The sequence below is a fragment of the Alligator sinensis genome, unplaced genomic scaffold, assembly GCF_000455745.1.
Source record: "Alligator sinensis unplaced genomic scaffold, ASM45574v1 scaffold191_1, whole genome shotgun sequence".
Taxonomy (NCBI): domain Eukaryota; kingdom Metazoa; phylum Chordata; order Crocodylia; family Alligatoridae; genus Alligator; species Alligator sinensis.
In genome coordinates, this window is record NW_005842282.1 from 1,101,984 (window position 1) to 1,119,873 (window position 17,890).

The window sequence follows — 17,890 nt, forward strand, 5'->3', positions numbered from 1 at the left end:
ACACTAAGTTAACTAAGGGTTAACAAAAGTTTTTGCCAGTAACCGCCTTTTTGCTGCGCATGTCAAAAAGAAATTTATTGCTGTGCTACTAACAGAGATAGAACTTAGCCTTCTGTGCTGTACATAAATCATTATAACTGGTCAAAGAAAACAAGGAGTAACCCTATGATAACACCCTAGCGAAGACCGCTAGATAATTGGTGATTCTAATTAAATTTATGACGTGGCAAAAAGCAATTGGCTATTACACAAATAAAACCCGTCTTCACTTCCGTGAAGAACGGGAGACCTCCGCGCACACACCTGAAAAACCTCTGAATGTATGCGTGAGAGTAACTGACAAATTGATCATTTGTCAGTTTCCCTCGTCTCGACCCAATTCTCAGACGTAAATCGACGACCTGCCAGCCCGACCATTTCTCTGCCCGACCACCAAACTCTTATGCAGACCGACCTATGACCTACGAACCTTAAGCTGTAATTAACCAAATATCTTTGACCTCCGTCTTTCACCACCTTGACGGCGTGAGTAAATAATCTTGCTTTGCAACCGATAAGCGTCCGGCTAATTAATTCCACTCCAAGCGTCACAAGTATCCGCCTGACGGCCTTGTAAGGCCCCGGACCCTTATCTGCCCGGGTGGGAGTCAGGGAGAGCTGCTGGCCGGCGTCCCCCGCTGCTGGCTGGCTGCCCTGGGTCCCGACACATCCATGGTGGCACCTGCATCCAATGCTTTTGTGACCTGATCGTAAAAGGCAATCGGGTTGGTCTGACATGGCCTGCCCCTAATGAAACCATGCTGGTTGCCCTTGAGCATCATCCCCAATGCCGGCCCATCACAGATGTGCTCCTTGATGATCTTCTCAAAGAGTTTCCCCAGGATTGAGGTAAGACTGACGGGCCTATAGTTGCCCGCGTCCTCCCTCCTTCCTTTCTTAAAGATGGGGACCACATTGGCTATCTTCCACATTGGCTATCTTCCTGCAGTCAGCTGGGAGATAAGGATCTCCCTGCCTGAGCCCTGCAACTGAAGAGCTGGCAAGGATCTCCCAGCCCCCTCCTTCCCCCCCGCCCCTCCGCTCTCTGATCATGATGGTGAAACAGGGGGCTGGGAGATCAGGATCTCCCAGCCCCTGCTGCTCAATCTCAATCTTGGAGTTCCCTGTTGCTGGGGCAGGAGGACATAATACCTGCCCAGGCTCTGGTGGTGGAACCTGCCCTGGCAGCAGGCAGCTCCTGGGGACAGGGAACAATCTCCTGCACCCTGATGGCTGGCTGACTGGGAGCAGATTTGCTCCTGGTCAGGCATCTATGCAAGCTCTATTGCACATTAACTCCTCACAAGTAAATTTGCTACTTGCTTTTGCAGATATCAAATTTACTTGTAATTGGGTGAGTTTTACTGTGCAGTAAGCATGTGCATGTGTAGATGTACATGCTTACTGTGCAATAAACTACACTACATCACAGTAAAGCGTCTCAAGTAGACGTGCCCACTATGTCTTAAATAATTCCATTTTTCAGTTGGTCTTCATATCAAGTTTATTTAAAGTTACTTTAATATAATATGATACTATGATATGGCTGTGTCCATACACCTCCCCTGTTTTAATCTTTCTGAAATACCAGTGGGCACGTGAAAAGTAAATTAAGTGCCCTAAAAGAAACCAAAAGTGCTAAAGGGAAGCAAAATAACAAATGATATCATTGCAACTCTAAACAAAACCTTGAAACACATTAAACTTCTGATAGTTCTTGTGCCACATTTTCTGCTACTTTTACACATAAGGTAAAAGTACACACAGGATGCATCTACACATGCAATTGATATGAAGCAGTAAACCCTGGAGCAATTTAAGCCAGAGTAAACTACTCCCAGGCACAGCCTCAACACACGTGGCCAGGATTGCAGCAATTTGAGCTGAGGCAGAGCAGGCCTGGGCTGGCAAGGAGCATTGGGGGTCAGCCCCGGGATCCAGGTGGTGGCATTGGACAGTGGAGAGGCTGGCAGGGGCATGAAGGTGCTGAAAGTGCAGAGCTGTGTGGCTATGCGGCAGGCAGGAGTCTGGTCCTTGGCTGACTAGGCTGATCGGGTGCAATTCATGCCTGTGGTCAGCATCTACATGTGCATTTAATCACAGTAAATTACCCCAGCATAAGATAGTACTGTTGGGGACAGTACTATTTTACTGCGGCATTAAATAGTTTACTGCAGATTAATATCGCTGCATGTGTAGACAGTGACACTTTACTCTGCAGCTAACTAGTCTACTTTGCAGTTAAGCGCATGTGTAGATGTGGCCACAGTCATAGCTGTGGTGATCCAGGAAATGGCAAGAAGCAAAGGTTTGTTGGTGATATCTTTTATTAAAACAACTGTATGTCTGGAAGAGAAATTAAATAAGCTTTTGAGCCCTTTCATAAGTTAAAACTTTTTACTTAAACTGTACCTGCTTCTTTCTCAGACCTGAGGAAGGATGGTTTCTGCCTGAAGGTTTATCTAACATCTCTCCTAATAAACTGTTGAACCAGTAAAAGATATCATGTAAAAAGTCCTCACTTCCCACTTATATGCACAGATAGTCTCAGCTTATTTGTATCAAGCCTCCTAAATTAATAAATGGTATTGCAAATACACATCTTAATTTGTGTTGTGGTTTTGTTCTGAATGAGAGATTTTAGGATCCTATTTCTGCTATGGGATGCCTTTAACTATTTTGCCTGTTTTATAAGATGTTTAACCTCTTCTTGTAAAGTTTCAGAGTCTTGATCATTGGTGCACATTAATGATGATGGCAACATTAAGACAGACAGTATCTGCAGTATTCATTTTTATTTCCTTTCAAGACTAGCTTTAGCTTGGCCATTTTTTTATAGTTCTCACAGGGTGCATCTACATGTGCAATTAATTTGAAGCAATAAACTCTGGTGCTTATTATGCTGGAGTTTATTTCTCCCGGGTGTGATGTTTGAACTTGGAGCAGTTCCCAGGCCCCCTGGGACCCCGCAAGCCACCTGTCAAGCAGGGCTGCTTCAATGCGGCTCAACGTGCTGTGGAGGGGCTGACTGGAGCATGAGGGTGCTCCAGTGTGGGGTAGCCAGCAGGGCACCCTTGTGCCCCAGCCAGCCCCGTCAGTGTCTACACATGTGTTGCTGTGGAGTAAATAATTCTGCAATAGGATAGTACTTGTGTTGACAAGTACTAACCTATGGCAGAGTTGATTAGTTTACTGCATCCTAATAGCCCTGTACGTGTAGATGGTGACATTTTACTGTGCAGCTAATTAGGCAGCTCCACAGTAAACATATAATGTAGACATGCCCACAGAGTACTGAAATACTGGCCCCAGTGAAGTCTGAGGGGCTGGTTTCTTCATTAGAGCTAGGCTTTTACCCCATAATTTTTTAGCTTGACTTTACAATTTTTGTGAGCTGGTAGCTCTTCTGGTCTGCTTTCACAGCTCACATAGACATACCCGAGCTAACTCTAAACTAACTGTATTAGGTACTGATAGCAGCATAGCTATGGTATTTCAGAGCTCAGCACAGGCTGAAAAGCCTGCCAAAGAAGCTGCTGGTTTACCCATGCCTCCGTGCCTAGGAAGTTTACCATGTAGACATGGCTTTGGATTAGCTGTTGCCTCAGCAAAGGCTGCATATTCCTTGCTAACCAGGTATTCCCCCATCTTTGGGAAGTGGAGCTCCCTCTTCAGGAAAATAAAACTAGTTATGCCCTCTATAACTGGGGACCTACCTAACTTGCAGCAAGAGAAAGCAGTTTTCGCAGCATGGTCACAGCTGGAAGAGCTGATTTTGTGGTTATTTCACAGTGGCCCTGTCTCTTGGCACTGACTGGTGGAGAGGCCTTGGGGAGGAGGAGATGAAGGCGTGGCTACCATCTTGGCTAGTGACTGGCCTTCATGCAGCCCCGCCCCTCGGTGCTGATGGGTGGACTGGCACAAGGGGGCAACTGTCATCTTGTCTGCTGCCCTTTGTGCCAGCCTGCCAGCTAGTGCCTTCCCCTCCCAGGCAGGCTGCAAGGCTAGACCACAGCAGCAGCAAAACTTCTCTTGCCCATTGGGGAGCCAGCATTTTACTTTTATTACATTTTTTTGGTTGATTTCCTGGGAAATCACGGCCAATGGCATTTTTCGTGACGATAACCATTTTTTGCAGTTTCTGTGAAAATCATGAAACCACAGTTTAAAGTAGGTTCCTATCACTAACCCCTCACTATATAGTGTTACAGGGCTATGCTGCCTAATGTATTTGTCTTCCATCACAGGAACTCCTATATTTGCTTCATATTTGGAAGACTTCCTTTGCAACCACAGTATCTAGAGTCTTGCTCCAGCTGTAACCCTAGAGGATAACTGGCAGGTTTGTCTGCCCCCTCACTCTCTTGAGTAGTCTTCTGTGCCTCTCTAGGGAGATATACCCCAACTTGGGAACCACTACACTGGGCAGTGGGCAGAAAAACAGAACAGAGATCCCTGTTTACTTGTTACATTTTGATTTATTTATCTGTTTCAGATATGTGCATTGCAACTGCAATTTCTCTTCTTATGATTCTGATTTGTGCAATGGCAACGTATGGAGCCTATAAGGTAATCAATTAGTTTAAGTACAAGGTTAACGATTCTAGTTATTGGACTTGTTATAAATTTGTTTAAGATTGATAAATGGAAATTAAAGTTGTTTTATTTTAAGATTTGTTTAACTACTAAAGAAACTAGAAAGCCTTCTGGTTGTTGGTTTAGATCATATTGTGCCAAGTGATTCTAATTAGGGCAATACAAGCCTAATATTATCTACTGGTAGTTGTATTCACAGTCCACAGTCTCAAATAGTAAATCTGTTAGTATGCTTTTGGATAAATTGAATGCAAAGGCCAAAACCTGTTCCCTTAAAAATGAATAAATGTTTTCCCCACTTACTGCTATGATACCAGGACTGGTTTTAAAGAACATGTTTATTTTAATCCCACTCAGTAGTTTAGTGTCCTAGAAAACCAAAGTAGTTCTGTTTGATTTTTACATGCAGCTGTAGAAGGTGTAGACTCACACCCTAAAGTCTGTGTCAGCTTTGCTGCCAAACATGTATTGGCTGCATATTTTATTTTTTTAGCAGACTTAGCAAGTTATTTTCCCTCTGTGAAACTTAGTCTCAAGAGAGAATTTCATTGCATGATGTCAGGATTTCTTTATTCAGAAGTAAACATACAGTTCTGCTTTTACTTACAGCTCTTCTGTTTTTCTATTTTATTTATAGCAACATGCAGCCTGGATTATCCCATTCTTCTGTTACCAGATCTTTGACTTTGCCCTGAACACTTTGGTTGCCATCAGTGTCCTTGTTTATCCAAACACCATTCAAGACTATCTACGGCAGCTGGTAAATTGTTTGATGTTAACAGTAATTTTCAGACTGGCATTTTGTTCTGCACTCTTATCTATTATCATTGAATCATAGAAATTCAGGGTTGGAAGGGACCTCAGGAGGTGATCTAGTCCAACCCCCTACTCAAAGCAGGATCATTCCCAACTAGTTCATCCCAGCCAAAGCTTTGTCTAGCTGGGTCTTAAAAACCTCCAAGGTTGGAGATTACATACCCTCTCTGGGTAACCTGTTCCAGTGCATTACTACCCTCCTAGTGAGAGACTTTTTCCTAATATTTAACCTAAACTTTCCTATTCAAGGTTTTTGGACAGATTTCATTAGACAGGTATGTTCATCAAAAAAGCCCTAATCCCAATGGTAGAAGTACAGGGATGGAGAAGCTAGAAGATAGCTAGAGGAAGGGTTTAATCATGACTACTTGCTCATGTTTTGCCCCGATATGGTCCAACCTTCCAGTTATTGTCAGCATCATGTAAGCTAATGTGGTTTTCAAAACCACATTTAAACACAATAACCTTTTCTAGTGAAGACGAGCATTGAATGCACTGAGCTACCTTCTTACCCCATCCTTCCAGTCAGGACAGAGGCAGAGTTGCACATTGCTTTGTGTTTTGAAGTTTTTTTCTGAACATCTACCTTGAAAATCAAATTTCAGTTGACATTGATATGAACTCTATTACATGGATGGAAAACTAAGTAGAGAACTATAAATGAAAGGCAATGAGAAACAGCAGATAGATGAACACTAATAAAGGAAATCACAGTAGGCAGCACTGTGTCAAGTCAGTGGGAGTGGGAGAGTAGGCCATTAGGGAGCTGTGTTAGATCTTGTCTTATTCAGCATCCTCCTTAATGATCAGCATGCAGTAAACACATACTGTACTAATGAAATTCACAGCTGACGCTGGAAGTAAAAGCACAGGAATAAGTTAAAGGTCACCTCTATTAGAAATATGACTGGAAAACAACAAAATATTAGCCAACTTGGACATTTTCCTCTACTGTAAATGTAAGTCCATGCAGCTATAGTAGAGTAAAAAAATCTGAACCACAGATATGTGTAGAGAAGTGGTATTTGTAGAGACCAAGGATGATGAAGAAGACCTAATGAAGAGCTTAGACGGCATATTACATTTCTGGCCTTTTTTCACTGCCTTGTCTGCATAAAGGTGCCTTAAACTGACTGCAGATTTATACATACTTTAGTGTCCCTTTATTATGCTACCAGGGTGGTGAAGAGTGACATTTAATATTAAAAAAAAGAAAGAAGCTCAAAATATTAATGTAATTGTATGTAAAGGCAGCCAATGCCCACAAGCAATGGCAGAGGACAGCTGCATGTCGGCACTGTATAAACAAACTGTGAATGTGGGGCCTAATCCTGGCAAAAATTTGGACTTCATCTGAAAGGAATGGCATCTGAAGCCTTGGAAGAAATGCCTTACATGGAAAGACTAAAAGACTTTAGTCTGTTCTGTTGGTGCTGGAGTTTATTGCTCCCAGGTGCAGCACTTACACGTGCACCTGGGACTGCAGCACATTGAGCTGGGGCAGCACAGCCCAGGCTGGCAGGGTTTCCAGGGGGTCAGCTTGCTAGGCTGGAGCTGCTCTACCCCAGCTCAATATGCTGTGGAGGGGTTGGCTGGAGCACGACAATGCTACAGTACGGGGCTAGCCAGCAGGCAGCCCCCATACTGTAGCACCCTTGTGCCCCAGCCAGCCCTGGTCACCATCTGTTTGTCAGTTGTGGTGCACTAAATAACTCCACTGTAGGATAGTACTTGTGTTGGACAGTACTATTTTACAGCAGAGATAATTATTTTATTCTGGCCTAATAGCACCACATGTGTAGACAGTGATGCTTTATTGTGGAGCTAATTAGACAACTGCAGGAAAGCACATGTGTAGATGCTCCCAGTGAGTGCTTAAAAATACTGAGATTATATATCTGGTGGGATCTAATGTTCCCTTCTAGCCTTAATCTCTATGAAAATATGAAAATGAATCTGCTGGAAAGTTTATAGCAAGACACACAAACATAGGCTGTAGACAGACAAATAACTATACCATTTTAAAGAGAGAAAGGAGACTTTCTGCTTATAAGCCCATCAGATAAACTTCTGTAACTGTTTAATCCATCACTCATATTCTGATGTAAGTGAAGCTAATTTACTGACTGAAACCCTATTTAATTAGGAATGTATTACTGTGGGATAGGAGCAGATGGATAAAACTGTTATCGCAGATTCATCTGAAATATGATAAATTCCTTCACCCTTTTCAAATATATAATTGTTAGTCTGTCTACACCTGTGACATGCTGGACAATTATCACCTTTGTGACACTAGAAGGAAGCAGTCTGGGCTTATGGTAGAGGTGATATCTTCTATTAGACCAACAAGATTTTTGCAAAAAAAATTCTTTAATTGCAAGCTTTCAGGCACAAACACCCTTCATCAGGCATTGGAGAAAAGACTGTAAAAGTTCTGGGTTCTCCAATGCCTGATGAAGGGTGTTTGTGCCTGAAAGCTTGCAATTAAAGAATTTTTTTTTGCAAAAATCTTATTGGTCTAATAAAAGATATCACCTCTATCATAAGCTCAGATTGCTTTTTCCTCTAGACCAATACAGGTACAACCTGGATACCTAGAAGGAAGCAGTGAAATAGCAGGGGCAGTTTTATGGTCTTCAAACAAATTCCAGGACTCTGAAAATGATCATGATACCAGTGCAAGCAGCAGATTACTGGCATATTATGTTCTTTTGAGTACTTACCAAAGTATACAAGCACATCAGTAATTTCAAGGGAGGATTTTGAAAGCAACTCAACGTGTATTTAAATGTTTACATTATCATTTGTTCTTTGCAAGGGAGACCACAGAACAGTTTTTAGCCGAAGAACTTAATAGCAAAAGTTTGAGAAAATGATAGAATGTAATTATGGATTTTTACTTCAGGTACAAAGTTGTTAAAGTACATTCAAGTTTAGGCATTACATTCACTGAAACTGTCCATGGGAAATGCGTTAGTTACACTATTCCAAAATTAGTTCCCCTGAAATTAACTGGAGTATTTTCATCGTAAGGGGTGATTCATTATGCATATGTGTCAGATTTGTACCTAAAGGTATGGATTCAGTAAATTTACCTGGGTGGACAGCAGCAAAAAGAAGAAAAGTGAAGATCACATCTGCTGGTGTCAGATACACAATAAAGTGTAACAAAAAACAAGTTTTTTTTAGTTGATAGCAGCAGTGTAGAAGAAAGTGCAATGTTTGAATTTGATCTTGAGTTTGAATTTGAACTAACTTTGTCCTTAAGAGTTTTTCTCTCTTACTCAAGATTTTTCCTGGAGAAATATTATTTTTTAGCATTGTGTTTGGAACAAAATCCCAAGTCATACCTTCAGCCTTGTGAGGTAGAGGAGTGAGCCATGTTGCACAGAGCATAATCACGCTAGATAACTTGTAACTATGTCTTGAAGGGATCTTGGCCTGGTCCCTTTAACCCAGAACCTACTGGGGTAGAAGTAAGGCAAAAGATTAGCTTTTGTTTATTCTCAGGCATTTTTACAGTGTTTCTATCTCTGCCATGTCATTGTAAATTTGAGAAGTGATACTGAGGAATACAGCTCTTCTCAAGGACGTGGATAACACTCCCAACCCTTCTGATAGAATTAGTGATAGACATCTGGAAAAAATGCACGCATCTGCTGTTTTGGGATTTGGCATTTTTTGGCAATCCTGTAAGCACATTGTTAAAACAGTTCTTTTTTTTCTTCTGATGCCAGTGGTCTTAGGTTAAAGCCCAGTATATCAGACTTTGGCTGCTTCCCTTACTGTGCATCTGAACATGCCGAATTACTTAATTTGCTCACTTTGGGCACAAATCTGCTGACCTTATGTACAGTGAATTACACCTTACTAGGTAGGCCTGCGTAACTTGTATCTGATGGTACTCCCCCACCGTGATTCAAGATGGACTTGAGGGGAACGTCTCAAGACCTAAGGTTGAGGAGGACCGGGTTAGAGTGCTACTGGAGGGGCTGAACGTGTTCAAATCAGCAGGTCCAGATGCTCTCCACCCCAGGGTGTTGAGGGAGCTAGCAGGGGTTATTGCAGGGCCCTTGGCATGGCTTTACGAGTGCTAGTGGTGCTCGGGCCAGGTGCCAGATGATTGGAAGATAGCCAATGTGGTCCCCATCTTTAAAAAAGGGAGGAGGGAGGACCCGGGCAACTATAGGCCCATCAGTCTTACCTCAATCCTGGGGAAACTCTTTGAGAAGATCATCAAGGAGCACATCTGTGATGGGCCGGCATCGGGGATGATGCTCAAAGGCAACCAGCATGGTTTCATTAGGGGCAGGTCATGTCAGACCAACCTGATTGCCTTTTATGATCAGTTCACAAAAGCATTGGATGCAGGTGTCGCCGTGGATGTAGTCTTTCTGGACTTCAGCAAGGCCTTTGACACTGTCGACCACCCCATCCTCATTAAAAAACTAGGTAACTGGCATCGATGCCTACATGGTCAGATAGATTGCTAATTGGCTGAAGGGTCGTACTGTGAGGGTGGTGGTGGACGGGTCATATTCGACCTGGGGGGAAGTGGGCAGCGGTGTCCCCCAGGGCTCGGTCCTTGGGCCCGCACTCTTCAATTTCTTTATCAGCGATTTGGACGGCTGGGTGAAAAGCAACCTGTTTAAATTTGCTGATGATATAACCGGCAGCACACTTATAAGATGGGAAACTCCCCTCTTGAGAGCACGGAGGCAGAAAGGGATCTTGGAGTCATCACTGACTCCAAGATGAACATGGGCCGACAATGCGAGGTCACAGTCGGCAGGGATAACCGGACCCTATTGTGCATCCACAGGTGCACCTCGAGTAGGGCCAAGGAGGTGATCCTCCCCCTCTACGTGACACTGGTCAGGCCACAGCTGGAGTACTGTGTCCAGTTCTGGGCACCCCACTTCAAGAGGGATGTGGACAACATTGAGAGGGTCCAGAGGAGGGACACCTGCATGATCTGGGGACAGCAGGGCAGACCCTACAATGAGAGGCTACAGGACCTGAACCTGTTTAGCCTTCACAAGAGAAGGCTGAGGGGGGACCAAAGGGTTTGGGGGAGACCTTGTTTCCCCCAGCGCCCCCCAGTATAATAAGGAATAACGGCCACAAGTTGTTGGAGAGTAGGTTTAGATTAGACATCCGTAAGAACTACTTAACAGTTAGGGCGGCTAGGATCTGGAACCAGCTTCCAAGGGAAGTGATGCTGGCTCCTACCCTGGGGGTCTTTAAGAAGCAGCTTGATGCCTACCTGGCTGGGGTCATTTGAGCCCAGTTTTCTTCCTGCCCAGGCAGGGGGTTGGACCTGAATATCTGCAAGGTCCCTTCCGTCCCTACTTCTATGATTCTATGGTATAAGAGAGTTCTGCCATGATCATATTTGGATCACTCACTCCTGCTCTGCGTGTGCCACATGCCAAAAAATGTCATATAGCCACCCTAGAACTGCCCTAAAGCACATAAGAAGGAGCTATGTGACTTCTTAAAAAAAATAAATAAAAAAGATCAGCATACCCAGAACAAGTGGGTGGGTGATATTCCCTACTGTGGTCCAACACAGTGTAGGCATGACTTTTATATGTTCCAAAAAATTTCAGTGGGACTGTGGACAGAATAAAGCACCATTCAATGTAAGAACAATAGAGCAGGACACTTTTTATTAGTACCATTTATCTGAAATGTGTAACAATGTTTCTATATATAGGTTACTGTTTTCTGATATCACCTACATTAAATGTTTATACGTTCAAGTGTCTGTGAAAACTCATACTTGTAGAAAAATATATCATTTAAAAGGGACAAAAAATGCAAGAACGTCACAGCATAATAAAACAAGCATTGCAGATTAAACAGCACCTCTAATGTTTGGAATATAGTGTGATAACAATATGCTGCAAAATGCTGGTTCTAATCTACATCAGTATCCTAACCATCATCACTATAACTATATAATAGAAAATATTTCAAATTATATTAAATACTGTATCTGTTTTACCAGTAATAGTAATGGTCTAGAGGAGTTTAATTTAAGGCATATCTCTTTTCTGCCTGATTTTGCAAGCAGATAGCAGGGCCAGCTGCCATTTTCATGGGCTTATCATGGTAGCCTCTCCCCTGGTCCTCTGGCTGAGGGGCCCTGATGGCCCCGTCCTCCACTGCTGATTGGTGGAGAGGGCTGTCCATCATGCAGCCCCTGCCCCTCGTCACTGATTGGTGGAGAGGGGTGGGGCCACACAACAGGCAGTTTCCTCAGCCAATCAGCGATGAGGGGCAGGGGTGGCAGCCATCTTGCCTGCTTACTTTAGTGCCAGAAGCCCCCTTTATGCTGGACTGTGTGACCGGGAGGACTGCTGCCCCCCCGTCCCGAGCCAGCATTTTAGTTTTAGTAAATTTTTATTGTTTGTTTGTTTTTTCTTCCTCTGCAGATTTTGCAGAGATCACCTGATTGCCTGATTTCATGATTTCCTCAAAATCCATGAAATTGCAATTCAATTTGAGTAGGTCTCTAAGCATGTATAATGAACATGCAATTCAGAAAGACTGATACAAGCTTGTTTTTTATTAATGTATGGAAATATTATAGCTCATTTAATAGTGTATTTCAAATAGTGTTTTAAATAGCTTTACTGTGAAACTAATCGGGGTGTTGCTTTGTGTCATTTCAGTTAAGGCTATGTTAGCCTTTCTCATTAAAAATGTTTAAGTAAAAACCCTAAAATGGAATAGGGATTAAACAAATCAAAATTATTCTAAAAGTGTATAAAATGTATAGAGAATATCTCTATATAGTTTTTTAACCATCTTCTAGGATCCTAAATTGAAGATATAATTATCTGCTAAATTCAAAGCATGGGCTTAGAAATGACATGTACAGGCAACCCGCACTTAGCGCTCTTAATTGGTTTCTGAAAAGTTGAGTGTTAAGCGAAACAAGTGTTAAGTGAAACCGAAAGTATTTGACGATCCAAGATGGTGACCACAAGTGTTTTTAATGACCCAAGATAGTGACTGCGAGCGTTATAACAAAACTCGCTGAGTGCTAAGTGAAATCAGGTATCAGTTTAAAACGAGTGTTATAGCGAAATAACGCTAAGCGAGGGTTGCCTGTATGTTACTGTTTTCTGTTAAATTATATACGACTTCTATACTCCAAGGTATATAGCCATTCTATAGGAAGTCACTCTATATTAAGTATGGAATTTTTAAATTCTAAAATTGAGAAGAAAATATAAAACACAAACAGATTTGGAAGAAGGGGAAGAAAGTTGTTTTAAAGTGAATAGTAAAACATTTAAAAGTTTGCTGGCACAAAGTCCAAAGCTTTTCATTATTAATATTATTTATATAGTGCTGTTAGTACTCAGTGTCCACAGTACTATATAAATAACATTTGCATCATGGCTTTAACACAGGGGTGGGAAAATGCGGCCTGTGGGCTGAATGCGGCCCGTCAGGCCATTCCATCTGGCCTCTGGGACCCCTAAAAAATTTAGAAAATTAATATTTATCTGCCCCTGGCTGACTATCATGCGGCCCTCGATGGCTTGCCAAAACTAAGCGGCCCTCCACCCAAAATAATTGCCCGCCCCTGCTTTAACATATGGACTTCTTATTGTATCAAATGCATTTAAGTTCATACACATTTTTAGAATAAAATTCACTTGTAAATTGATGTTCACCTGTATTTTAGATTATGGACTTGATATGTTCTCACCCAGATACACTTCTATAGACAAATCAAATACTCTCTATATAACAACCACTTTTTAGTCCAAGCCGCTGTACATCCACCAACGTCTTGTTTTGAAACTTGTGTCCTGGGACTTCCCTACAATGGATTTCAGCCACTGGGATACATGTACCAGTGCAGAGTGGTAGGGTGAAAATGACATGCCGTTACACTGGGGCAAATTCCACTGTGCCAATGTAACCTGTAAACACATGAGGGGGGTTGCACTGGTTCACCTAGACTGGCATTTTAGGCAAGATCATGCTGGCTTCCCTCTGTTCTAAGACTGATTGTTGCGATAGCCAAAGAAACTCAGTCTGTCTATAAACATGTCATCCTTGAAGTGGGAACAGCTGTGCTACGATGTGTCCCAGCACAGCTACTCTGCCTCAGTAGGTGACCCAGATGCCTTCCGTTGTCCTGCAGTGTCAGGCTCCTGTCAGTCCTCGGACTTCAGGGGCCCAATCCTGTGGGACAACTGCAAATGGGAAACTGGATCCCCCTGTTTGCAGAGGCATGCCCCAGAAATCCCCCAGTAGGAGACTGCTTGGGCACGCATATCGTGTTGCTGTGCCCCATTTTGGGGCATGCCTTTTGCAGAGAACCAGCATTTTGCAGCATATCATTATCACACTATATTCCAAACATTAGATGTGCTGAAGAACACAGGCAGCTCTGGACTGCCAACACTTTCCCCCCCACAATACAAAGAGAACTACAGCACAAAAGCAACGCAGATTTTTTTACCGCTGAAGAGGTATGGACATCTGTTTGCTTGGGCTTTCTGTCATCCTGAAAAAGCAAAGTCTCTTTGAAATCTTTGAGTCTCATAATGCTGCTATTTTGTTTCCTTGCTTTGCACCAAGATATAGTCCTTTATTCTCATATCATACATTAATTCAGTCCTTCCACATATTACTGGCATAACATACAGCATTAGTGTCACGTCTGTCTGAGAATAGTTTCCTTAAAAGTATATAAAATCTCTCCCTGTGCCTACCTTTAACACATGGAGATATTGGTGCTAATTAGGTCACTGCCTTGTTACAAAAAACTGTGTCTTTCTTTCAAATGGACATCATGACCTTGTGCTATCAACTTCCAGAAACCCTTTTCCTCACACAGTAGCTTGGAAAACCCTGAAGAGGGAGTATGAGTTCAGTTTTCACGCTAATCATGAGGAGTTGACAAGGATCTGACTGCACAGTGCTGCAGCTGTCGAGCTCAAATTTAAGTATCAGCATGTGGCTTGAGTCTATGCAGAAGGAGAGCCAGCCCAGTCTGTTGAGTCTGTAGAGTCAACACTCCAGAAAAGTGTCATCTAAAACCCTGGCCATTCAGTAGCAATTTCACTAGCGCTTGCTCCTGGCAAAATACTGAATTTTATACTACTTGATGTTGGCTGGGTTATTCCTATATTATCTGAAATTCCTATTGCTTGTAATGCTGAGGGGCAAGCTGTGACCTGCTCACCAGCACCTGCTGCTGCTGAAGTTAGCAAGCTAACTGTTTATGGCTCTGGCAGATGTTCCTGCTCTTTTACTTGGTGGGAACTTTATTGGCTGTTTCCCTTTCTCTCCTCTTTCTCCCCACCCCCGCAGAAGTGAATGCCAGCTCAGCTGAAGTCTGGAAATATGCCATTAGGCCATAACCAAGATACTGAATTGATATATGTCCAGTCTTAGAACAGTGACTTTGCTCAGATATTAGAGACTAACACAGTGGTTGGTTCTCAACCATTTTTAGACTTGAGGCACACCCTCCCACTGATAGACTGAAGGCACCCTTCTCTAGATTCAAGACACCCCTTGGAAAAATGTTAGCTGTGGGGTTAGCAGCGTTTTTGGCCTGAGTACCAAAAGCACTCCAGCTTCCACCCAGGCCTCAACTTGGCATGCCAGAAGGGCCCAATCCTTATTGCTGGTGGTGGCTGCACACGCCTTCAGGCGGACAGTGGGAGAGGAGCTGTTCTGCCCTATCCCCTTCCCTGCAGTATGCTGTTTTTCACGCATGTACCCACCATCACCATGGAGCCTGTGCCAGGGCTCCAGAGCCCAGTGCAGCTGTTTGCAGCTTGCCCACCACTTCCTGCAGCTGCCCAGAGCCTGGGCTGGTGGGAGGCTGCAAACAATTGCACGGAGCTCTGTAGCCACGGCACCGGCTTCATGGCAGCAGTGGCTACACAAGTGCCTCCAAGTGCACGGCTGGAAAGAGGCCTGGGACAGCACAACCCTGGTCCCTCCCCCCACCATTTGTCCTGAGGTGTGTGGCACCACCACGGAGCCAGTGCCTGGGCTGCGGAGCCCAACACAGCTGTTTGCAGCCTGCCCACTGCCTGCTGCAGCTGCCCAGAGTTGGGGCTGACTGCAGCCAAGAGGCTGCAAACAGTTGTCCTGGGCTCAACAGCCCCAGCACCCACTCCATGGTAGTGGTGGTTGGACGCGTGCTTCTGGACACAGGTAGAAGCCTGGGGCAATGCAGCCTGGGCTCCATAGCCAGCAGCAGCTGTGCAGAGCCCGGGCCAGCTGTGGTGTGCTGAGGAAAATGGCCTCACGTGCCATGTTGGGGTTTGCCAAACCTTGTGTTAGATCTTAGTTTTCACATGATTTTCGACTATAGAAAAATACAAGACTAATTCTTCTGTTGCAAAGAACTCGGAGCACAACAGGTCCGAATGCTTTCAACATTAGGGATTCCTATTTGAAATCCCTGGGTTTACGCTGAACATTAATAGTGCTAACGTTTTGTGGCACTCTGTGGCACCCTTGAAAGGAACTGAAGGTACCTCAGGTTGAGAATCACTAGTTTAACATGACCTGTGTCAGTCTGAGTCTTCATTCTGTTTACAAAGTAGTTTTAATTTTTACCACTAGGTCAATGGAAATTATATGCAGGATATGTTACTGTAACTGCTCTTTACTGGCTGCTGAACATCGACCTAACAATTAACTGGTCCATCTAAAAAATAAGTGGCTCTACAGCTGCATTTCTTAAAGAATATGTTTGTTTTTCATGTCTTTTTTCAACACAGTTCTGGCTTTCTTGGTCTTTGGGTAACTGTATCAGCTGTGCCAATGATAAAGATACTGTGCAAAATCACTAATAAATTGTTCCTCAGGCAGAAATTAGTGAATTTCAGCTCTCTCACTGTATTCCTTCAAAGCCCAGTAAATTTATAATGAAAAAATTATTAAAATGTCAGCCATAAAATTCAAGGCAAGAACAAAAACATTTCTACCAAGGACCAGAAAATATGCTTATGTAACATATATCTTCAGTTAGTTACACCAACTGGGGATCTTAAGTATTCAGAACAGTTTATGGAAATACCAAAGAACATTTCTTACAGCAGCTGTTAAAAAAGAAATTGCTGAGCTAGGGGCTGACTTTAAGTAACAGCAGGGGTTACTCTGGATATACACCAATGCAACTGGCAGTTTGGTTCATTTTCATGCCTTAAGGAAGTAAAAATAGTTCTTTCCATAATAATAATAATAATAATAATAATAATATTATTAACCAAAAAAGAATTTTGAAAACTTTTGTGTAAAAGAAAAGGTTTAAGCCACATTTTACGATGAAATTACTTTTCAGTGAGGTTCTCTCTTGAAGACAGATTCCAGCAAGATTTGCAATTCATTTCAGTACTTCAGTTTGAAAATATTTCTTTACAAAGGGTTTCCACTGGGGTTTAATTATTATTTTAAAATAACTTGGCAAATAAAACTCCTTTTATCCTAGTAACTTTATAAGGGCACCTATGTGCTGGAATTCCAGCGCATCAGAGCAGATGCGATTTAATTGAGTCTGCTGGAGTGTGGCAATTGCTGCTCTCCAGCAGCCTCCTGTGTCTTGTATATCAGCATCCCCACACTTAAAAATGGTGGTGGGGGCACTTGAACTAAAGCCTGTTGAATGAGCTTTAGTTCAAGCATCCCTGCCACCTTTATTAAACATGGGGACGCTGATACAGGGGACACAGTGGCACTTTAATTAGAGCCGCTCTTGTAGCCACACTAATTACAGTGCTGTCCCCCCACATCCCCGGAGCATATATAAAAGTGCCTATATGTCTTACAAATGTGACTTAAGGAAGCCTGACAACACTCCACCTGTGAAGTAGAAAAAGTGTTATTTATCTCTTGTCTTCTGGATGGGATTACTGGGTCACAGAGTGGTTAAGTTATGGGTCACAAAGGAAGTTCGTGTTAGAGCCACATTTTCTGAGCCCTACACTTTTATATTCTTGCCACCAGTCCATGTATTATATAATGCTAACAAATTTTCCTTGCTTGAACTGAATGGCAAGCTGTGTACTGATTGCTTTACTGTATTTGGCAAAACTTTATTATTGTCAGAGATGACAAAAGAAACAAAGAATACAATAACAGTAAAACAACCCAAAACCCAGACCTCTAGTTTTCTCTTTACTGGAAACATTCATGTCCATAGAACAATTTGATTTTTTTCTTTTGTAATACAAAAATATCCTTTGTAATTATAACACACAGTTTATTCAGATGTGCCAGAAATGGAGTACTGGTCCAAAGAGCTATTAGATATAATGGGTGTCCTTCTCATAAGCTATTAATTGAAGAGCCCATTAATGATTCAGGAGCTTTATTTATAATGTGGTTTTTTTTTTCTTCTGCAGCCTGCCAATTTTACCTACAAGGAAACGATTATGTCAGG

At 42.8% G+C, this 17,890-nt stretch overlaps 1 protein-coding gene across 1 annotated transcript in view; it reads left to right on the forward strand.

Moving 5' to 3' along the window:
• LAPTM4B (lysosomal protein transmembrane 4 beta) overlaps positions 1–17,890 on the forward strand; it is a 114,250-nt gene that overhangs the window by 42,566 nt on the left and 53,794 nt on the right. Inside the window, exons 3-5 of the mRNA XM_006027995.2 lie at positions 4,535–4,608; positions 5,273–5,395; positions 17,853–17,890. The exon at positions 17,853–17,890 is cut by the window's right edge and continues 85 nt beyond it. Coding sequence (XP_006028057.2) covers positions 4,535–4,608; positions 5,273–5,395; positions 17,853–17,890 — 235 coding nt within the window. The remainder of the gene's footprint in view (positions 1–4,534; positions 4,609–5,272; positions 5,396–17,852) is intronic.